Source organism: Lynx canadensis, chromosome D3 (assembly GCF_007474595.2).
Source record: "Lynx canadensis isolate LIC74 chromosome D3, mLynCan4.pri.v2, whole genome shotgun sequence".
NCBI classification, from domain to species: Eukaryota; Metazoa; Chordata; class Mammalia; order Carnivora; family Felidae; genus Lynx; species Lynx canadensis.
The window spans coordinates 65578005-65600004 of record NC_044314.2 but is presented as its reverse complement, the minus strand read 5'-3'; the positions used below and the strand labels follow the sequence as shown (position 1 = coordinate 65600004).

Below are 22000 nucleotides of genomic sequence, written 5' to 3'. Positions count from 1 at the left end.
AGCAATCAGTGTCACTTCTGCGACCTTCTGCGCTCTGGAGGTTAGAAGCGAGTCATTAGGCCAGCCCATGTTCAAGGGGAAGGGAATTGGATTTCAGTTCTTGAAGGGAGAAGGGCCAAGGAATTCCTGGATATGTTTGGAAGGCACCAAGGGGTGGTGGGCCCCTTTACCACGGTGGACTGGTGAAGAGATGGTGCATTTACCCAGGTGGATAGGTGGGTAGGTGACACATTTATCAAGGTGAGGAAATACCAGGACATAGAACAGGTTCTTGGAAGATACTAGCCTGGAGCAGAGGGAGAGGTCAGGCCAGAGGTATCAACTTGGGAGTCATTGTCACAGAGGTGGTGTCTGAAGCTTCAAGGCTGCAGGAGGTGACCACCCAGGGTGGGAATGAGGAGGGATGGAGAAACTGCCAGGGGTGGGAGGAGGAGGGCCCAACTTCCTGATCACTGACTCTGTTGCCCCCATCCTGGCAGAACTCCAGGGAGCTTGATGGGTAGTCAATCCCCGTGTGCCTCCCCATGTGTCTCTCTGAACTAATGGTGATCATGCGGTTCTATGAGGAAGGTTCTGTGCTGGGAGAGGTTTCCCCCAGCACCCATGGGAAGAGATGGGAGGTATAGGGCTGTGGCAGCCCTATTGTAACCATGAGGCAGGCTGAGAGTGGCAGAGCCACTCACAAAGGTGATGGTTCCTTCACTGAGCATGTAGATTAACAAGTCCTGAGGTGCCTGCGTGACTCAATGTGTTAAGCATCAGACTTTGGCTCAGGTCACGATCTTGCGGTTCGTGGGTTCGAGCCCCACATGGGGTTTTGTGCTCACAGTGCAGAGCCTGCTTGGATTCTCTCCTCTCTCTCTGCCCCTCCCCGACTCATGCTTTCTCTCTCTCTCGAAATAAACTGGGCAATAAAGAGTCCTTTTTTTAGGACTCGTGTCAGGAGTTGAGTCAGCAGGTTCTGCCACCTGACGTCCAAAGTCTTTTCACTGATACCAGCTTGGAGTCAGCAAAGGAGTCTGAACAAGGATGTGTGAAGTGGGAGGAGAGGCTGGGAATGTGAGTGCATTGCCCTGCAATGGCACCCACCATTCATGGAACCCCCACATGCCCAACCAAGTTCTAATGTTTCACACATAGTGATTGGTTGAGTCCTAAGAGCACCTCCTGAGTTAGATTGCTATTATGATGCCAGTTTATAGATTGGGAAACCAAAGCACAGGGGGGTGAAGGACACTACGGAAGGTCCCACGGCCAGAAAGTGACAGCTGGGATATAAACCAGGCGGTCTGTTGCTCTGTCCTGTGAGCACTAACCTTTTTCAGAGGTCCAGAGAAGAGCGTCTTTCGCTGAAGTGCCTGGCTGGCTGTTCAGTGCTACTTACTTGAAATGAACAGTCTTCACTGAATTTCACAAAGTACAAGTCATCAGCAACGTTGGGCAGCGTGACCTGGGATCAGGGGAGGAGAGTGTGGACAGTCGGACTGGCCTGAAGAGCAAGGAGGTGGACAGCCCATGCAAGCCATGCAAGCTTGAGAAGCATGGCTATGAAGAGGGTGGGGCAGGGGTGTTTAATGTTTTTCTCGAGGGGATTCCAGGACATATAAGAAGCCGAAGGAGAGGTCGCTCCAGACCACTGGAGTGGGCCCTTGGATGGTGTCTGGAAGGCTCCCCTGACTCAGTGGAGAAGGTAGAGAATTGGGGGCACGGGCAGTGGGGTTTCATGTTCAGTGATGAGCAGAGGTGGCTTCCTGCTCCACCCCCATTTCCTCCAGGAGGTTGAGACCCAGCTCTGAAATGAGTGGAAGCCACTGAAATGAGTTGGCGGCCAAAGAGCAGTGGGATCGTGGGGTTGCCAATAGAGTTGGGTCCCATTGAGGGTTGGAGCCTAACAGTCTTGGAGCCAAGAGATTGGCAGTTTTGGTGGGTTTCTCCAGACTTGCTCATACACCTCTGTAGGGCCCCAAGCGGATTAGGTGCTAGCCCTGGTTTCGGTGGCTACAGGAGGAAGTACCCAAGTGTTGGGCCAAGAGGCGCCAGGGCAAACGGGGGCGGGGGCCTTCAAGGTCGGGGCGTCCTCAGGCCGCTGCTCCCAAAGCGGGACGAGGACCGCCAGGATCCGCGGGCCGGGGGATGCGGCCCTCCGCGCCTTCCCCGTGGAGCCTCCGTGCCCGCGAGTCCTGCCAGCCTTTCGGGGCCAGGAAGACCGACGCGGGGCTGAGGGCTTCCTGGTAGCCCCCTCCCCGCGGCCCGGCTAGCCCCCGCGCTGATGCGGGTAAGGATTTCCTGCCGCCGCAGACGAGGATTAGCGCGCCCCGGCCGGCGCGGCGGGATTAGTCCGCGTGGACTCCGCGCTCGGCCCGGGGATTACAGCGCGCTCCCCCCCGACGTATATATTCCTGCGGCGGTGGCCGTGGGGCCAGGCCAGCATGGCTGCGGCGGGGGGCGCGGTGAGCCGCAGGGGCCCCGGGCGGCCCTGCCCCTTCTCCATCGAGCACATCCTTTCCAACCTGCCCGAGCGGAGCCCCCCGGCACGGGCCGCCCGCACCCCGCAGCCCGCCGGCCACCAGAGCCCCGCGGAATCCGGAGAGCCCGGGGCGCCCGAGGCCGCGCCCTGCGCCTGCTGCTGCTGCTGCGGACCCCGCGCCGCGCCCCGCGGGCCCCCGGAGCCGGCCTCCGGGCTGGGTGAGTGGGAGCAGGGCGCGGGCGCGGGGGTCCTCCGGGCGCGGGGCGGTCTGGGCGGAGCTCGGCCCCCGCTCCGCGCCTCACCGCGCCTTCACCCCGCAGGCGCGCGGCTGCCGTGGCCGCTGAGGCTGGGCCCCGCGGCGCCCTTGCCCTTGGCTGCGCCCACGGGAGGCCCGGGGGCGCTGCCCGGCACGGGCGGTCCCGGCCCGCAGCGGCGCACGCGGCGCCACCGCACCATTTTCAGCGAGGAGCAGCTGCAGGCGCTGGAGGCGCTCTTCATGCAGAATCAGTACCCCGACGTGGGCACGCGCGAGCGCCTGGCCGGCCGCATCCGCCTGCGCGAGGAACGCGTGGAGGTGGGTGCCCGCCCGCCAGACGGCGAGAGGGTCCGAGCGGGCTGGCTTCCTTCCTCCTTCTTTTGAAAAGATGGCCCTGGCGCGAAGGCGGGAGGAGCGGGAGGCCCGGGAACCGCAGTGGGCCGCAGGGCCGGTTCCGGGGCGAGGGCGGGCGGGGCAGGCTAGTGTCGGAAAGTGTCACTAGAACTGGAGGGGAGTTAAGGCTAGTTTTCTTTAACTTTGGCTTAAACTTTTTAATTCTCCCTGATAAATGAGACGCGCGTTCACGTGCACGAATTTGGGAAGCTCGGAAAGAGCACCAAGCTGCAGAATGGGCGTCCGGAGCACCTTGGAGGGGAGGGGGGAAGGCACGCCGAGAGAGGGCTGGTCCGGGTGGGAAAGTGGTCCTCGTCCCGCAGCCCGAGCCGCAGCGGTTAAGAGACGGTGGGTGCCGCTGCCCCCGTGCCGGCTCTCCAGCCCTCTCCTGCCCGTATCCCTGTCGGGAAGCTGCCTGCCTGGTCCACTTATGAGGGTCCGGAGGGACGCGGGTCCCAGGGCTGGATCTGAGCGGTCCCTCCTGCTCATCAGGTCTGGTTCAAGAACCGCCGGGCCAAGTGGCGGCATCAGAAGCGCGCGTCAGCGACCTCGAGGCTCCTCCCCGGAACCAAGAAGCCCGCAAAGGAGAGCTGCTGATGGCTCTGGGAGCTACTCCCGGGCTTGGCCGGGTCCTTTGGGGCCGGCTCAGGGAGGGGACAGATCGACCCGAAATGGTGCTGACAGAGGACACCTCTTCCCGCCTGCAGGCTTCCTGCATCCTGCAGCTAGTGCTCAAGGCAGGAGCTTCTCTGCCAGACAGCAGAGAAGCTCCCGTGCCCACCTCCTGTGTCACCTGCCCCAGGAAAGGAGGGAACGCTGAGCATCTCCAGGTGCTCTCCTTTCCAGCGACTAGGGTCGGGGAGATTCCCCGGGAGCTGCAGCGGGGTGGGGGTGGGGGGTTGTTGGTTGCTGGGAGCAGGGCACAGAGCAGATAAGCTTCCTCAACTCCCCACCAACTCCAGGACAGGAACCATCCCCTTGTCAGGAGGGCCCAGAATCCTCCTCTCCCTCCTGGGGTATGCTGATTTCCCACCTCTTCTCAGCATGGACATAGGTCTCTTGACATGGCCAAGGGGGTGAAGGGGGTGTTCTGTGCATTCTGGGGTTGTCAGCTCGCATGGCCTGCACTGGGCCTTCCTGTCCAGAGCTATAGGATAAGGACATTGGATGAGGTCATCTCCAGAAGCCCCCTACCCTGCCCCTTAATTCTGTGAGCCTTGCCTGGATACTAGGAAATAAACAAGCAACTACAAACGGCACAAAAGCAGTCCAAAGTTCGAAGTCCACCATGACTTCCCTCCCACATCCAGGGGGTGGGGGCCAGCTGGTCTTGGGGAGCACAGCCCAGTGAGTCCTCAGTTTCTGTACTCCCCAGCACAGCAGACTACCCCACAGATCATGGCCTAGCACCCTGGGGGTCTGCACTGGCCTTTAGGTACTGAACGGGTAGAGATCCTTGGCCTCCTCCTTCTGGGGGATTTACACGCTATGTGTCTGCCATCCTGTTGGGGCAAGAGGAGGTTTGACTGGGGAGGATGCACCACACCCCCTGCCACTGCCTTGGAAAATCTGTTTTCCTCTCCAACATCCCAGCCCTAGGGTGAAGGACAGTGTGGAAATGAGGCGTTCACTCTCCCCAGTAGGCCTGTACGGTGGGTTCAAGGCACCTAACACCATCATCTGGCTTGGGGACCATGTTCTGCCTCCTCACAGGTCCTGGAAGAAATTGGGGGATGGGGTATCTGAAAGGAGACACAGTCCATTCATTAAAGGTGCAGAAGCTGAGCAGGCATGACGTCCCCAGCCAGTGCTGCTCTAACACTGCCGGATGCCTCCAGGACAGCAGCACTCACCTCCACCTCTCAGGATGCACACTTCTGGCTGTCACAAAGCTCTTTTCCCCCGAACCCCAGCCTTATCCTTGGATACTGCCCAGCCCTCCTGCAGAGCTTCCCTGCAGTTTGGAACACCCTCATCTCTGGGACCCCAGCCCCCCATTGGCTCTTTGTCATTGTAGAGGGCAGCCATGATCAGAGCTCCATTTCAAGGGGCCAGTGGCTATACTGTCCTTCTGATTTCTCTCCTTTCTCTCTAGCTGCTCCTTGGCAGGTTCACCCCTACAAGCTGCCTGTTAACATAGGTGTCCTGCAGGCTGGACCCAGGCATGGCCCTCTCTTCTCCATTCTCTCCTTGCTTTATCACTGCCTCTTTTAGACTCCAATTCCCTTCTGTCTTCCACATTTACATCTCCGCCCAGGCCTCTTCCCTTAACTAGATACTTCTGTCCATCTATCCCCTTGACCTCTCCATGTGGAAGCCCACTGTGCCTCAAAATCACCTTGTCCATGGCAAATTCTTCCCCTGTGCAAACCAGGTGCATGAACCAGAGGACTCGCAATTACCCACACCCCTCTTCTCCCTCACCCACCATCCCAGGCCAGCAGCAAATCCATTTTTCTTCCAAAAACAATCCCAGAAGCTATTTTTTCCCCAGCTTCAACAGTACCAACCTGATGAAAGTGCTGTCATCCCTTACCATGACCATTGTAGGTGCCTCCAGTCTTGTCCACCTGCAGCCACTCTGTTTCCTCTGTAATTCATTCTCCATAAAAGCCAGGGTGCAAGTTTGAACCTGCCTCTCTCCCCTGCCTACAGCACTCCAAGGGCTTTCCGTTGTTCTTAAAGATAAAACTCACTGTGACCCATGAAGCCCCATGCAGCCGGCCCCTGCCCATCTGGCATCATTTCATACCTCACTGCTCCTTGCAGTCTGTGTGTATCAAAAGCTCTCTTTTGCTGCAAGACCTTTGCACCCGCTTTTCCCCTCTTCCTGGTCAGTGTCTGTTCATCTTTTGGATCTGCAACCATTTCTGGCCCTGGGGAGACTTCCCCTCACTGCCCCCTAGGTAAGATTCCCCAACAACAAACTTTCTTTCTTTCTTTTTTTTTTTAACACCTGTCTGCTGCAGTGTTTTAAAGATTTTTAAGTTTATTTATTTTGAGAAAGAGAGAGATTGAGGAAGGGGCAGAGAGAGGGAGAGAGAGAATCCCAAGCAGACTCTGTGCTGTCAGCGCAGAGCCCGACCTGGGGCTAGAACTCACAAACTATGAGATACTGACCTGAGCCAAGATCAAGAGCCAGACACTAAACCAACTGAGCCATCCGGTCCACACACTCCCGCCCTGCCCCGTTGCAATTTTATGCTTGTTTGTGGGATGATGCGACTAGTGTCTGTCTTCCCCATTTGACTGTCAGTTCCACAGGGCAGGAATCATCACCATGGGGTTTCCCAGTGGGTGAAGGAATGGCTGCCTATTATACTAAATCATTCCGGGGAAGAACTTACTTGTTTGATATAGTTCACAACCTCTTTTGGAGAAGAAATGATCATTTTTGAAAAAAGCAGGCAATTTTCTGGTCCATTTCAATGAAAGTTAGTCCTCTTCTGGGAAGCCCACTCGTGTTCAGGAACTGAATTTTTTTTTAAATATTTATTTATTTATTTTAAACTTAAAAAAAATTTTTTTAACGTTTCTTTATTTTTGAGACAGAGAGAGACAGAGCATGAATGGGGGAGGGTCAGAGAGAGAGGGAGACACAGAATCTGAAACAGGCTCCAGGCTCTGAGTTGTCAGGACAGAGCCCGACGAGGGGCTCGAACTCACGGACTGCGAGATCATGACCTGAGCCAAAGTCGGACACCCAACCGACTGAGCCACCCAGGCGCCCCAGATGTTTATTTATTTTTAAGAGAGAGAGAGAGAGAGATCACAAGCGGGGGAGGTGCAGAGAGAGAGGGTGGGTACAGAGGATCGGAAGCAGGCTCCTGCTGACAGGAGAGAGCCTGATGCAGGGCTCAAACTCACTAACCCTAAGATCATGACCTGATCTGAAGTTGGACGCTTAACGGACTGAGCCACCCAGGCGCCCCAGGAACCGAATAATTCAAAAAAAAAGTTTTTTTTAATGTTTATTTATTTTTCAGGGAGACAGAGACAGACTGTGAGTGGGGGAGGGACACAGACAGAGGGAGACACAATCTATAGCAGGCTCCAGGCTCTGAGCTGTCAGCACAGAGCCCGATGTGGAGCTCGAACTCACAAACTGTGAGATCATGACCTGAGTCGAAGTCAGACGCTTAACCAACTGAGCCACCCAGGCGCCCCAGAACCGAATAATTTTTAACCAGACATTTCTTTATTGGACCATCGCATTTTTCTTTTCTTCTTTTCTTTTCTTTTTTTCTTTTTCTTTTTTTGTTTTTTTTTCTTAGATAACTATCAAGAAGAAATTGTCTTAGTGGTCTTTTCTGGTATAAAGTTTGAATAAAAACTTTGAAACGAGTATATAGCCAAAATGTGTTTTTGTTAATGATATAGAAGCATACCCAATGATTATTTTCGAGAAACCGGAATTTCAAGGCCTTTCAATTTAGCAGTGCTGGAATTTTTCAGGATCAGAGTGGGTGACACGCCCCTTAGCCTCCCACACCATAGCGCCCTCTGGTGCCCATAGTCCAGATTCGGAGGACCACAGCGGGGAGGGGCAAAGACTACAACTCCCATAAGGCCCAGGGATTATAATGGCGTCACCACGGAGCGCGGGCTGGTCTTCAAAATGCGCAGCTCTTCCATTGGTGGGTTGTTGCAAACGCCTGCGCAGCTGGCGCAGTTCCGCCCCCGCCGTCTCCGGACCCTGTTACGTACCTGTGCCGCCCGAGCGGCCCTGGGATAGCGATGGAGACGCCCGGCGCATCAACCCGGGCCCTGCTGCTCCCTGCCGCGTCCGGGCCCCGGAGGAAGCGCGCGGCAGGGGAGTCGCTTGCGACGAGCAAGCAACGGGTCCTGGACGAAGAAGAGTACATCGAGGTAAGACCTCGATGAAGACGCTAGCGAATTCTAGGTCCCTTCCCCGCCTCGCGCTCTTCTCGGGCCCCTCCTCTCGGGTCGTGGCAGTCTCGTCCCCTCGGGGAGGTGGAGCAACTTGAGTCCGTGCTTTTGGGGTGTGGGCAGTTGGAGAGCCAAATAAGAACAGTGCAGAGTGAGGTGTCTTGATGGGGGAGGCACTAGTAGTGTTGTTAGAGGAGAGTGGGGGCGGTTTATTAAAGTAGGAATGTGGAAGGATGGTAGCAAAGAGGACTTTCTAACAGAGCTGTTTGTTTTTGGGAAGCCTCTGGGACAGACAGGCAAGTGGCATTAGTGGACAGCTATGTGCACAGACGTGCAGCCAGGAGCAAGGTCTGGCTGGAGGTACAGATTTGGGAATCTCAACCAGTGCTGCTGGTGGGGGTGACAGGCTGAAGTCATCCAGGTAAAGGGTTCAGATTGGAAATAGGAGATTACAGGTGGAATGAGGTGGCAACACCCACCTTGGTCCAGCTAGTGTGGAGGTGGAGCCAGTAAAGGAGAATGAGAGTGACCAGTGAGGGGAGAGAGAAGGGTTTCATAGAAATCAGGTGAACGTTTAGTAATGTTAGGTGTTGCATTAGATCGTAAGGGATGCTCATCGTCATTGGAAAGTGCAGGTAACCTCAGAAGATCATTGGGTTGGACAGAGGTTGGGGGCATCAGCAAGGACCTTAGCATGTACATTGGTAGACGGAGAGGCAGGTGTGAACTATGACTTTTATTCTGACTTCTGACAGGGCCTCCAGACAGTCATCCAGAGGGACTTCTTTCCTGATGTAGAAAAGCTGCAGGCCCAGAAAGAGTACCTGGAGGCTGAGGAGAATGGAGACCTGGAGCGGATGCGTCAGATTGCCATCAAGTTTGGTTCTGCCCTGGGCAAGATGTCCCGAGAGCCCCCACCGCCCTGTAAGAGCAACAGTGGGTGGCTGAGAGGGGAACTCCTCCTGAGCCGATGCCTTGGACTGGCTCTAATCCCTACCCCCTTCCTTCTAGATGTGACTCCAGCCACATTTGAAACCCCTGATGTGCACACAGGCACCGGAATGGTGGGCAACAAGCCCCGGGGCCGGGGCCGAGGCCTGGAAGATGGCGATGGTGAGTGAGCGGTTGGGTTTGTCTAGAGTCTTATCCTATGTGGCCCTGAGGGGCTGGTTCAGAGGCAGATCACATCTTGTCCCTGAGGGCTCTGTTTGCTTACATGGCAACCCATGGTGCCAAAGAGCACTGGTCTAGGAGACAGAAGATCTGGGTCCAGCTCCCAAACACAGGGCAGTTCTCTGAGCCTCTGGTCCTCCTCTGTGGAATGGAAATCTTGCCACCTCTCTCACCAGCCTGCTCACTGTGTGCCAGCCCAGTGGGCTTCATGGGCCTTGGAGGGCCCCTTTTCTGCTGTCTCCTTACAGTGCCTCAGGGCCTCTGCACTTGTGTCTTCAGAGTTAGTCTCTTCCCCTGGATAGCTGCACATCTCACACCTTCTCTCCCCTCAGGTCTCTGCTCAGATGTTACCCGTTCAGGGAAACCTTTCCTGACCACTGTCCCCCCGCCACAACGTGAAGTTACATCACCTTTCATGCATGCTGCCTTCCTGCTTGGCTTTGTTTTCTCACTGCAGGACATGGCACCTAAAAAGGCATTTCTCTACGTATTGCTTCTTCTCTCCACAAGAGCTTCTTTGTCTCACCTCTGTGTGTATACTTTGCATCCAGAACAGTACACGGTGTGTTGTGGGAATAGAACAAATGAAAGAGTTGTCTTCCTCAGTGCATGTATTGGGGATCGTGACATGTTCCAACTTTATGAGGGATTTTTTTCTAGGAAAGAGCATTTTGAGTCCTGTTGGACATGACTATACTACGTGCTACAGGACTTTCTCATGATCAGTTGATTATTTTGTTCTTAGTAGAACATCAGTGCTCAGACAGATAAGATGCTGTTCTCTACCAGGTTCTAGTGTGCAGTGCGTTGTGTGTCTACACGGACAAAATATTTTCTGCTTCAAAGTCCAGCTCTTTGTGGGGCCCTGGGTGGCTCAGTCAGTTATGTATCCAACTTGGGCTCAGGTCATGATCTCTCAGTTTGTGAGTTCAAGCCCCACATCGGGCTCTGTGCTGACAGTTTGGAGCCTGGAACCTGCTTCGGATTCTGTGTCTCCCTCTCTCTCTGCCCCTCCCCTGCTCGTGTTCTGTCTTTCTCTCTCTCAAAAAAATAAATAAAATGTTAAAAAAAAATTTTTTTTAAGTCTACTTCTTTGTGCCCTTACCATGGTTTGTCATGTTGTGTCCTTGGAGTTTGATTCTCTACTGCAACGTGGCAGATGCATCACAGGCAATTTGCAGATTCCTTTTCTTTAAATACGCGTTGTCAGTATATCTAAGAATCATTTCGGTGACCTAAGTGGTAGGTACCATCATCATTCACATTCACAGGTGAGGAGGCCGAGACTCAGGAAAGGAGGTCTCGGGGCTTGTTGGTGGTGGAATGGGGTTTGAGTTCTCTTTCTGCCTCTGGGTCTTGAGCTTTTAGCCACTGTACTTTGTTCAGTCTAGGAGTCTGTGTGTGGTCAGGACTCAGCAGAATGGGAGACAAAGCTCTCCACCTAATGGGCCTGCTGAAGTGTGTACCACTGTGCGCAGTGCGATGGGACCTCAGTAGGGGTGCTCCTTTCTACAGCGGTGGGAGGGGCGGCTGGAGTCGCGGCCCAGTGCCTGTGAGGCCCCATCTAGAGTACTGGATCATACGGGGTCCCTGCCATCAAAGCCTGCTAGCAGGTTAGGGGGCTTAGGTGACAAACCATCCACCTGTAGCACAGATACCAGGAAGGGAGGAGCAGACAGGGTAAGAAAACCCAGGGATGGAGGGAGAGCTTGGGGCTCTGAAGGTGGATCCTACAGGATCAGCACAATTTTGGCAAGGCAGGACCTGACTGTGATCACCTGCCTTTTCTGTAGCCCCTGGATGTCACTCTTCTGGTCTGAGTCAGACATAACATTTCACCTGGCATCCAGCAGTTGAGGAGAGCCCCTGAGTGCTCCCTGGGCAGTTGGCAGGGGGAGAGGGGGGTTGATTCTGCCCCTAGGAGGGGAATTGTCTGATGGTGTGGGCTCTCATCAACAGACCCGCAACCAGGGTGAGGGTTCCATCTCTGCTTATGAGGTAGCCTGGTTCCTGAGATCTTGTGACTGCAAAGCAGTGTTGATGCTGTTTGTGATTCTGTGTCATCCCACCTATGCTCCTGAGCAGGAGAGGCTGGAGAGGAGGAGGAGAAGGAGCCCCTGCCCAGCCTGGATGTCTTCCTGAGCCGGTATACAAGTGAGGACAATGCCTCCTTCCAGGAGATCATGGAGGTGGCCAAGGAGAAGAGCCGGGCACGCCACACATGGCTCTACCAAGCCGAGGAGGAGTTTGAGAAGGTGTCTTTGTTTTTTTTTGTTTTTTTTTTGTTTTTGTTTTTAATTTTTTTTTTCCCAACGTTTATTTATTTTTGGGACAGAGAGAGACAGAGCATGAACGGGGGAGGGGCAGAGAGAGAGGGAGACACAGAATCGGAAACAGGCTCCAGGCTCTGAGCCATCAGCCCAGAGCCTGACGCGGGGCTCAAACTCACGGACCGCGAGATCGTGACCTGGCTGGGGTCGGACGCTTAACCGACTGCGTCACCCAGGCGCCCCTGAGAAGGTGTCTTTGGGTACAGGGGCACAGGCATCCTCTGTCAGGATGGAGGGAGTCCTGGGGCCAGGGGCACAGTGCCTGGGCACCTCTCTGACTCTCACTTTTCCCCTGTGATGCAGAGGCAGAAAGATAATCTTGCACTTCCGTCGGCAGAGCACCAAGCCATCGAGAGCAGCCAGGCCGGTGTGGAGACCTGGAAGTACAAGGCCAAAAACTCCCTGATGTACTACCCAGAGGGTGAGCAGGCAGGGCTGGCAGGTGGCATGGCGTGGGACAGTGTGTTTGGATCTGGCCTTAGGGTGTGTGTGTGGGTCTTTGCTCCCTAGCATACTGGGCCTCGGAGGTGCCCTGGTCTGTCTCGGGGCAGAGGAGCCTGTGTGTTGTCAGTGAGAGAGTGAGGCCGTCCCCTGCTTTACTAGGCCCCGTGCTTCTGTTCACTGGGGAATGACTTAGTCTCTACCTCAAGCCTTGAGTGCAGGGCAGTAATGGGGACTCCCCACCCCCTCTGACACCGCTGCCATCTTGTCTCCACCTTCCAGGTGTCCCTGATGAAGAACAGCTGTTTAAGAAGCCAAGGCAGGTGGTGCATAAGAATACTCGCTTCCTCAGGGACCCCTTCAGCCAGGCCCTGAGCAGGTCCCAGCTGCAGCAGGCCGCCGCCCTCAATGCCCAGGTGAGTGGCAGGGGCTGGATGTGGGCACAACCTCTCTGATCTTGGCTGCCTTCATTAAATTAGTACCGTTCTTGGGTTTGGCAGAGACTAGCAGCGTGGGAGTATTTGGAGCTCCTGTGCGGCAGGGTCCTGAGCCTTTTCTCGACTGTATGGGCTTCTACTGGGGCCAGAGATGTTTGGTGGGTCAGTTCTGCCCCTTGTCCCTGGAGGACAAGGACATGAGAGAAGAGACGCTGCTGGGAGCCAGTCCAGTCTGGCCAGACCCACACCTCTGTACCAGGCAGGGCAGGGGTAGGTGGGGTGCGCAGGCTGGGGCGCAGTGAGGCTTGGTGGGGCAGACAACAGGGGTTTCTGGGCCTGGGTGTCATGGTGCAGTGGTGACTCCAGGAGAGGGAGAGGCAGGAAGTGAGGAGACTGTTTTGTAAGTTTCTATAGGTACCTGTGGGAAAGAGGTCAGAGCACATGTGTGCCAGTGGTCAGTGTAGTTTCCTGGGAGGGCCTAAGTCGGTAGTCCCCGAAAGCAGCTTTTGTGGAGTCTGGCCTGAGGCCAGAAGGAGGGGAAGCTTCTCCTCTGATACCTGCTCTGACAGGTCCTCAAAATCTTTGCAGGGGCCAGGGTCCTTCTCTCTCCAGCTGTTCCTGTGCATTTGCCCTTCAGCTAGCTGGCGGGAGCAGGCTTGACTCCCCCTTAACACTGGTCTGTCTTGTTTGTTCCAGCACAAACAGGGCAAGGTGGGCCCTGATGGCAAAGAACTGATCCCCCAGGATTCCCCCCGAGTGGGCGGATTTGGATTTGTTGCAACCCCCTCTCCTGCCCCTGGTGAGTAGTGGACCCTCTGTCAAGCTGGCCCCCTGATAGGACTGCCTGTGGGGAGGTGGGCTGCTCAGTTGGCTCTTGGCACCCTTGACATTTCCCCATGTCTGCCCTGTGCCTCATATGACTCAGAGACCCAGTGTCCCACCTGTGCGATGACAGGGCTGAATGGGGCTATGGGTGAGCTGGATTCTTAGGGAGACCTGATTTGAGATGTGTGAGTCCCAGCCCATTCAGCCTGGCAGTCTTCGTGACTTGCCCTGAGCTTAGCAGGACAGACTGGTTTTGCTGGGGACCAGGGGTGTCGGGGCTCTACTGGACAGACTGGCTGCGGCAAGCATGCTTAAGGGCACGGGGAGGCTGGGCAGGGGGAGGCTAAGTGTAGGGGCATAGGGAAGAAGCTCTGGGCTCCAGCCCTGCGTGACCTCACACAGGAGATTTATGAGACTTGGGGACAATCTCATGGTGCAGGTGGTGTCCTCCTGCTCTCCCAAGCATCGTCCTCTGTATTTTGGGCTGCTGGTTGCTGTGACATAGGCCAGGGTATATGGAGGCACTACAGGTTTGTGCAGGGTCCTGGGAGGTTTGGGTGCTCTGAAAGCCCCCAAGTGTCTCCCCACCTTGGGGTGGCATGCCATAGCAACTTCTAGGCGGCTTCCCTGGCCATGTGCTAGGATGGCTGACCCAGCCTGGCTTCTCTGGGGAGCCCCCTTCCCAGGCTAAGCTCCACAGCTGTAGGGGCCTGGGCTTGCCTTGGGCTCAAAGTAGCCTTGGCATTGTCATCTCAGAGGGCAGAGGTACCAGGTCCCAGAGTCCCAGGGAAGGATAGTGGGCCAACTGCCAACCTTGGTGTATGTTAGCTGGGATGCTCATGGTGGGAGCTGGCTGTTGTAGGAGAGAGGGCCTGGCAGGACCCCCACCCAGATCCCCTGGCCTGAGGTAACTGTGGGCTCTCTCCATCCACAGGTGTGAACGAGTCACCGCTGATGACCTGGGGGGAGGTTGAAAACACTCCCTTGAGAGTGGAAGGATCTGAGACCCCCTATGTGGACAGGACACCAGGGCCAGCCTTCAAGGTGGGTCATGGTGAGGGGAGCTCAGGTGCGACCCTGAGAGGGCATGTGGTCCTCTGAGAACTTGTAGCTCAACACACAGAGGATGAGCTAGCTCCCACTGGTCAGACTAGAGCCTACTGAAGGGCCAAGCCATGCTCCAGGCTGCATACCTGCACAGGTACTGCACTTCAGAATAGGACCAGAGCACTAAGGACAGGTGTGGTTGGACGGAGGGATTCGGGTGTGAGGTCAGGGCACCAAAGCCATGGCCCTTTGAGTCTGCAGGCCTGTGGACCGGGGAGGGCCCCAGAACCCCAGTGTTCTGTGGGATGTGGTTTGTGTCTTCAGGGGGTTGCGTGTTTACAGAGAGAGGACTCTGGTTACAGGACAGCATGAATCAGGAGGCACTTGTTATTTAGAAGTTGTCAGAGTGGGGGAGTTACGAGGCCTGGAGCAGGTAGGGAAGGGAAGCTAAGTGCCAGATGGTTTGTATAGATGGGATGGCCTAGGATGGTGTGGGGCCCCAGAGAGGCTTTGGGAGGGCAGCGTGCTCTGGTCTGCACAGTTTGTTGGGGAACCCGAGTGACATAGTTTAGAATGTGAAGGAAGAGAAGTCGCTGGAAGCTGGGAGCATGCTGTCCCGTTCTTGGGGTGCTGGGCCAACACTCCCAACGTGGAGTGCTAGGAGATCACAGGAGGTGGAGGTCAGTGATGTTGCAGAGGGCAAAGGGTGTGGGGTTACATCACGTGCCTTGAAACCCCAAAGAGTCAGACACAGAATTTGGGATTAATGTAGGTCTGTTGCATGGGGAGCTGGGTCACACATGGTCTTGAACTGGCCCCTCTAAACACTTGCAGTGGTCAGTTTGAAGTGCAACAGAAAAAGAGGTCTCAGTCACTATAGCAGCAGAAATTTAGAACGACTAGCAATAGTTAAGCTCTTGTAAAGAAACCACAGGCGAGTGCTGCAGACTTCCGTAAGGAAAACTGCCGGAGCGTGCGGGCCCTACCGGGAGGCCTCCCTAGCATAGCTCCGCTCATTCTCCCCTTGAGAAGCAACGCATGTCTAGACAGAACGTGCGCAGAGGATTTTGGCCCCTTGGTTCTTAAACTTGCCTGGCACACAAGGATAACCAAGGAAAACCGAAGAGAGGAATGATAGGGAGGAGCGTGTGCCGGCAGGTGTTAAGGCATGCCACAGGTATAGGTGTGTCAGAAGTCTGCCCCTGGTCCTAGAGCCTATGGGGCAGTAGGGAAGAGATTCTGAACAAACCTTCGTCCAAATGAGAATTCAGGGTACACGAGAGACAACAGCTCAAATTGTGCTGAGTAGTAGAGTATGTGGAAATGAAGTTCTTGATACATAAGATGGAACGAGTTCCTGGAAGCAGAAATATTAAGTGTATAAGTCAATGTAAGACACTTAGAAGAAAATAATAGTATTTAATCTGATTTTAAGGTAGGAAGGGTTAGATCTTAAGGGAAGTGAGGTTTAGTTTATACTGTACGAAGCGATAAACTTAAATACAGCAAAAAAAAAAAAAAAACACGTAAGAGAAACTGAAAGCAAATAACTGAGAGGGAATTTTTATGGCATAGCTTAACGTAACTGATGTGGGTAAAACACTAAATAATGAACAAGCACTTTAATAGAAAAAAAGAGGCCAAGGATGCGTCTCGGGAAGTTCTGCAAAGAAATACAGAAGGTCAATAGATGTTAAACAGAAAGCTGTTTACTCTGGTAGTCACAGAGAAGCCGATTCAAAAAGACCCCTTTCTTTCCTAAAAGACTGTCAGAGGTTCATAAGTTGGCAGTGCTGGCTTTTAGGGGTCCGTGAGGACAGGCAGGTGGGCAGTTCAGGCAAGCTTTTTGGGGGGCTTTTAGGAAGGTGGCAGTGGGTTGTGAGGATCATGGGGGCCACGAAAAGAGGCAGGTGCCCCACCAGCAAGGGACTGCCTGACTCGGTGGCAGGCTACCCACAGACTTGCTGTCATGTAGATCTTGGAGCCGGGCCGCAGGGAACGGCTGGGGCTGAAGATGGCCAACGAGGCTGCAGCCAAGAACCGGGCCAAGAAGCAGGAAGCCTTGAGGAGAGTGACGGAGAACCTGGCCAGGTGAGGCGTGGCTGACCTGTGTGGGTGGGGGTCTCTCCCTGCTCCCACATGGCCCCACCCCCTGCATATGGATGCGCAGTGTGCAGGGCAGGCCCAGGCGTTCTGTAATGGGTCCTATAGCAGCTCCTCTGGTCCAGGGCATGGCCTGTTTGAACCAGGATGCAGGGCCCCTCTCCATCTTTTCCTTCTTCAGCCTCCTTGGCACAACCCTTAGAGACACCTTTGGGCCCCTTGTCCCGCTATGAGCTCCTGTCAGCGCTTTGGAAACAGGTGTATCATTCTCCTTGGAGAGAGTTGAGGTCCATCCCAGCCCCACAGCCAAGGGCAGCACTACCACTGAACCTTAAGTTTGACTACACTGCTGTGTGCCAGGCCACCTGGTATCCTCAGCCTGTAATGACCATGCATCTCCCATGTATCTTCCTGTGGGGCCATGGGAGGCCCTGCTGCGGTGGTGCCCACGTGAGCCTAATGGTGCCTCATTCACCCACTTCTTCCATCCCAGCCTCACCCCCAAAGGCCTGAGCCCAGCCATGTCTCCAGCCCTGCAGCGCCTCGTGAGCAGGACGGCCAGCAAGTACACAGACCGGGCCCTGCGGGCCAGCTACACCCCATCTCCAGCACGCTCAACCCACCTCAAGACCCCAGCTGGTGGGCCCCAGACCCCCACGAGCACGCCGGCTCCTGGCTCTACAGCACGCACCCCCCTCAACCAAGATCCAGCCTCCATCACGGACAATCTGCTACAACTCCCTGCCCGGCGCAAAGCCTCAGACTTCTTCTAGGGCCAGGCCCGGGTCGGGCCTGTGGAAGCTTTGTGGAGCCTGCAGGGCAGCTGCCCACTCAGCAGAGGACTCCGGCCTTCTGGGGACCCAGGCCCGGGCCAGAAATGGTGACTGTCCCAGGAGCCACAGAAGAGATGCCGTGCCTCAGCCAGACTGGTACAAAACTTGGTCCTCACAGCCCTTGGGGTGCATCCCACGGTCTTGTTCGTACTCTTTTCTATCAACCGCCTGTCTGTTTTTATTTAGCTGTCATTAAAGAGCACCTAGCACCATCTGGCAGGCTTTTGTGTCCGGCCTGCTCTGCACGGCCCTTAGGCGGCCCTCGTGCCTACAGCACGGTCTCAGGACTGCAGGCCTTCCTGGAAGGAAGCTTCTGGGTGAGGTGACCCTTGGAAGACCAGAGTGTCTGGCCTTTCTTGCCACTACCTACATTTCTTTCTGTGGCACCCCCGAGGCTTGGAACCTGCCCTCTGGGCTGAGCTCACAACACATTGGGCCCTGCCCCCCAAGTTCTTTCCCTCTGAGGGAAGTAGGGAATCCTTGAAAGTTTCCATGCCCCTCATGTTCTGCTGGGGCTCTGGGTCCAGGTCTCCAGCCTCCCCAGCCAGGCCCAGCCCTTGTGGTTTGCTGGTGACAGGGCTGCACAGGTCCTACGTGTCAGACGGCCCCTCACGTGAGGCACCTTCCCAGTGGCCTCAGCGTCACCTCCAAGTACCTGGTCTCCAGCTCAGATGGGGCAGGGCTGTCTCTGTCTTCCTGCCCTTCCGTCTCCCAGTGCTCTAGGCGCTGCCTTCCATACACTGCTGAGTCACTAGCAGGAGCCGTGGGTAACAGTAACCTGGGTCACTGTGTCAGAAGCAGTGGGGCCGGGTCCCATGCAGACCCCATAGCACCATGCGCACTACAGGCCACATTTGCCCATGACCCAGAGGGCTTTGGTGCCCAGGCCTCCTAGGGCTGCTTCACAGGGAGAGGGGGGACCCAAGCTGGCTCCCAGATGGGTCTCTTCGGGCCTCAGGTAGGGTCAGGTTGTGCCCTTCTAGGGGTTTGCACTGCCCAAGAAAGACAGCCTGGAATCTACTCAGACCACAGTCTTTCTCTTCTTGAGTGTGCCCAGCCCTGCACTGGCCGTTGTCTTGGGTTGTCCCGCATGGGTCCTGGCCGCCTCCATGAGTGCCATGTTCCCTGAAGGCTGGCGTGGGCTTGTTGCTTGCCTGGGCACCCACTAGCCTGTGCTCCTCAATTCCTGTCAGCTCCCAGGGGGCTGAATCCCAGCCAAGCCCTGCAACTCACCAGGGGGGTGGGACTGAACTCAGCAGGTGGATCCAGGACTGCCGGGGGGGGGGGTCAGAAAAGTGTGGCCTTTGGTGCTTTTCCCCCACAGGGAAGGGTGGGCATGGGACAGAAAAGCATACAGGCAGAAGTCTGAGTGGGATGTGAGTGAGATACAGAGGGAGATGCTGTCCAGGCAAGGCCACCTAAGGCCAAGCGCTGGCCCCCTTGAGCACTGGCTGGTGTGTGGGGTGGACGGGATGGGGTGGAGAGGGTGTGGGTGAGAGGTCTGGGCTGGGGCTATTCCAGCAGATGAAAGGGCACTCGAAGGGCTGAGGTCACTGGTCTCAATCACAGCCATGGAGGGAGCAGAGTACATGGAGAAAGGGGCTGTCTGAAGGAGCAGGATGGGGTCAGGGTCAGGTGGACCGTGCTGTGCCTGAGCAGGAGAGACACGAGCAGCTGGCCAGCCTGGGAGGTGCTGGGCCCTGGGGCAGGTCAGAGGGAGACAGTGAGGACCTGGGAGTGGATTGCAGCTGAGGTCTTCTTGCCCACAGGGCCTCGCTGTAAGTCTGCCTGTGCACCCCTGTGCTGGAGACACCCACGCCACAGGGAGGGTGGTTGCCTGAGTCCTAGAGAAAAAGACTCCTCAGGGGCCACTCTTGATGCATGTATACACTTTGTGGTTTATTTGGTGGTCAGTAATTAATGTTTTTGCTACTAAGTGGAAGAAAGCTAGTAGAACATAATCAAAATAGTGGTTTAATTGACAGATTTTATTTGTTCCTTGCACCTGTGCCTTCTTCAGCTCCTACCTGCCTATTTAGTTTATGTGGGTGCACACCATGCACCACGCCCCCCGGGCCCTTAGCACCGCTAGGTGCTCGCTTTCCCCACCTCGGCTCCGGTGACGTGATGATCTTTTGCCTTGGAGGTCTCAGCCAGCCTGTCCTCCACCCTGTCCTCATTCTCAGGCACCACCAGCAGCCGGTGCTGGGTTTTGGCCCCCAGCTTGTGGTCAGGCAGGTGTTCGGGCTGGTGCTCGGGGCGAGAGGCTGGCCGGGTGTCCAGTTTGCACTGGGTCCGGTACTTGCCCTCACCCTCCCTCTTGAAAGAGGCAGAAGACATGGCTTTGGGCTTGGGGGGCTGCAGCCATGAGTGGCTGAGAATCTCGTCAATGTGCAGTCGCCGGTTGACGTCCGGCTGCAGGATTCTGTAGATGAGGTCCTTGCACTCACCCGTCAGGTTCTTGGAGCGGGGGAAGTCCACACGGTGCTCCTTCTGGATGCGCAGCATCTTCTTGATGTCAGAGTCATTGTAGGGCATGGAGCCACAGACCATGATGTAGAGGATCACGCCCAGGCTCCAGATGTCATACACCTTGGGCTGGTAGGGGATGCCCTGCAGCACCTCAGGCGCTGCATAAGCCGTCGACCCACAGAAGGTCTTGCTGAGGATGATGCGGCCACTGCCGTCCCGCGGGCAGCGCTTGGAGAAGCCAAAGTCAGAGAGCTTGATGTTGAAGTCCTTGTCGAGGAGGAGGTTCTCGCACTTGAGATCTCTGTGGACAACGTCCAGATCGTGGCAGTACTTGACAGCCGAGGAGAGCTGGCGGAACATCTTACGAGCCACGTCCTCGTGCAGCGCTCCCCGACACTTGATGAACTCAAGGAGGTCGCCCTGGACCCCGAGCTCCATGACGATGTAGATGCGGCCATCAGAGGTCTCAAAGATTTCGTACGTCTTGATGATGGAGCGGTGGTTGACGGTTGCCAGGATGTCCATCTCCCGAGGAAGGAATCTCTCCACAAAGTCGGTGGGTGTCTTCTTGCGGTCGATGATCTTGACCGCCACGTTGAACTTGAGGCGCTCAGAGTAGGCAGATTTGACTTTTGCATATGAGCCCTTACCAAGATTGATGCCCACGATGTAACCTTTCTTCCTTAGGACCGCGGCATCGTCCATGGTGCCAGGTGTGGCTGGCGCCGCTGCGCTCTACATCCCCTCCCCACGTGGGCCAGCGGGCATTGTCCTCATTTACACTGTGAGGAGCTGTCTGGCTGGGCTGAGCCTGGACTTGGAGGGGTGTAACGCTCAGCATTGTCTCTGCGTGACTTCAGCATGTGAAGTCATAAAGCCAGGCTGCCGTGAGTGGGGACTGAGTTGGGTGAAAACGGGGCCCCTGGAACCCTGGAAGCCAGGCTGGCCCAGCAGGAAGGAAGTCAGTACCCAGGACTGCGGTAACCCTCCCTGCTCCTCCTCTTCGCTGTGGCTTCCTTGTCATGAGTCAGGCCCAAGGGAGGGCTGCCCAGGCCAAGCCAGAGTGCCAACCCCATGCCCATTTCCTTCTCCTGGCTGTGGGGACCGACACTGCATTGGTCCATGTCTCACTAGGGCTGATCTCCTGCAGCTTTTTGGGGGTATGAAAAACCCTTCTCTAGGGCTGGTATCCTTGGAATCGGTGGCACCTGGGAGGGATGGCCCTGGTCTGGCCAGGCTGGCTGCTGTTCCTAGCCTTATGAATGAGAGCAGCTCCTGTTTTGGGTAGAAGGCTGGGGAGAAGAGTGCTATTGTGGCGGGCAGGGCCTGTGTGGGCAGGAAGGCAGGCAGAGCTCTGGGCCCCAGACTGACAAATGCATGTTCCGAGGGCTGGGGCGCACATGGAGGATGGGCTGGGCCTTGGTCAGGTAGAGGAGGTGATGAGGCATCCAGGCAGGGAAGAGCCTGGGAGAGGTGAGGGCTTGTTCTGAGAATGGCTGAGTCCCACAGTCTGGAGTGCGGTGGAGGAGAAGGGAAGTGGCCGCTTTGCCCTGAGTGGTGGGCAGTCATTGCAGGGCCTGGGGCTGGAAGAGCCATGACCCAAGTCACATTTCAAGATGGTCCTTGGCAGAGTGCATAGAGAACGGGCTTCAGGGTAAGTGGAAGCCAGTGCCTTTGACCAGACAAGAGGAGGATGGACCAGGGTGGCCCTGTGGGGACTGGGTGCCAGAGAGAGACAAAGAGTCTGGTGCACTGGTCAGTGCATGGGCAGGGCCTTGGGTGGAGCTTTGCTGCTGGGGGTCCTGATAAGAGTAGGCACCTGGATGAGGAGGGGATCCTGAATTTGTGAGGAGTGGGCATGATGTGGGCTGGTGCAACCCTGATGTAGCACCGTTTGCATCTCTAGAGCTGTTTTTTGCACCTGAGAGCAACATGAAAACCCTTTTGTTTTTGCTTTGGGAACTGGGGCATCCTATGTGTGTCTCCTTGGGTAGTTTGGAAGCCCTGCTGCTTATCTGTTCTCCATCACAGGCATCCCGTGCCCACACATAGCTCGCTGCCAGGGTGGGTGTGCCACGTGCTCATGTTCAGGGGGGTGGGAGAGGAGGCCTGCCTCTATGTGGGTGGTTGGAGGGGAGGTGATGAAGGAGCCAGTGTGCAGCTGATCTACAGGGCCCTGCCAAGTTGATGAGGGGTAGGACGTGCCAGGCAGATGTGCCACCTTGGCCGGAGCACAGCCGTGTGGACATACCTGGGGCACGTGGGGAGCTCCCTGCATCTGGAGGTTCGTGTGGAAGATCTCAGGGGCAGGGTAGCCAGAGTCCAGATGCCAG

At 56.0% G+C, this 22000-nt stretch overlaps 3 protein-coding genes across 3 annotated transcripts; 2 read left to right on the top strand and 1 right to left on the bottom strand.

Moving 5' to 3' along the window:
* The first annotated feature begins 2429 nt into the window (after window positions 1-2429).
* On the top strand, window positions 2430-3734 carry GSC2 (goosecoid homeobox 2). Its single transcript, XM_030335822.1, has 3 exons — window positions 2430-2685; window positions 2788-3041; window positions 3609-3734. The coding sequence occupies exons 1-3, from the start codon at window positions 2430-2432 to the stop codon at window positions 3711-3713; spliced, it is 615 nt and encodes a 204-aa protein (XP_030191682.1). The 3' UTR covers window positions 3714-3734.
* A 4087-nt stretch (window positions 3735-7821) lies between these two features.
* ESS2 (ess-2 splicing factor homolog) lies at window positions 7822-17406 on the top strand. The gene is made up of 10 exons (XM_030336773.2): window positions 7822-7985; window positions 8762-8930; window positions 9018-9119; window positions 11265-11434; window positions 11813-11930; window positions 12233-12366; window positions 13084-13186; window positions 14147-14256; window positions 16235-16350; window positions 16856-17406. The coding sequence occupies exons 1-10, from the start codon at window positions 7854-7856 to the stop codon at window positions 17133-17135; spliced, it is 1434 nt and encodes a 477-aa protein (XP_030192633.1). The 5' UTR covers window positions 7822-7853; the 3' UTR covers window positions 17136-17406.
* Window positions 17407-19210: 1804 nt separating this feature from the next.
* Window positions 19211-20423, bottom strand: TSSK2 (testis specific serine kinase 2). The gene has a single exon (XM_030336765.1). The coding sequence runs from the start codon at window positions 20370-20372 to the stop codon at window positions 19284-19286; it is 1089 nt and encodes a 362-aa protein (XP_030192625.1). The 5' UTR covers window positions 20373-20423; the 3' UTR covers window positions 19211-19283.
* Between the last annotated feature and the right edge of the window lie 1577 nt (window positions 20424-22000).

Bases quoted from the DNA above. Each gene is read 5' to 3' on its own strand.
- GSC2 (XM_030335822.1), top strand. From the start codon at position 2,430: ATGGCTGCGGCGGGGGGCGCGGTGAGCCGCAGGGGCCCCGGGCGGCCC. The intron at 2,686-2,787 runs GTGAGTGGGAGC...TTCACCCCGCAG, and splicing joins GGAGCCGGCCTCCGGGCTGG to GCGCGCGGCTGCCGTGGCCG. The intron at 3,042-3,608 runs GTGGGTGCCCGC...CCTGCTCATCAG, and splicing joins TGCGCGAGGAACGCGTGGAG to GTCTGGTTCAAGAACCGCCG.
- TSSK2 (XM_030336765.1), bottom strand. From the start codon at position 20,372: ATGGACGATGCCGCGGTCCTAAGGAAGAAAGGTTACATCGTGGGCATC.
- ESS2 (XM_030336773.2), top strand. From the start codon at position 7,854: ATGGAGACGCCCGGCGCATCAACCCGGGCCCTGCTGCTCCCTGCCGCG. The intron at 12,367-13,083 runs GTGAGTGGCAGG...TGTTTGTTCCAG, and splicing joins CCGCCGCCCTCAATGCCCAG to CACAAACAGGGCAAGGTGGG. The intron at 13,187-14,146 runs GTGAGTAGTGGA...CTCCATCCACAG, and splicing joins AACCCCCTCTCCTGCCCCTG to GTGTGAACGAGTCACCGCTG.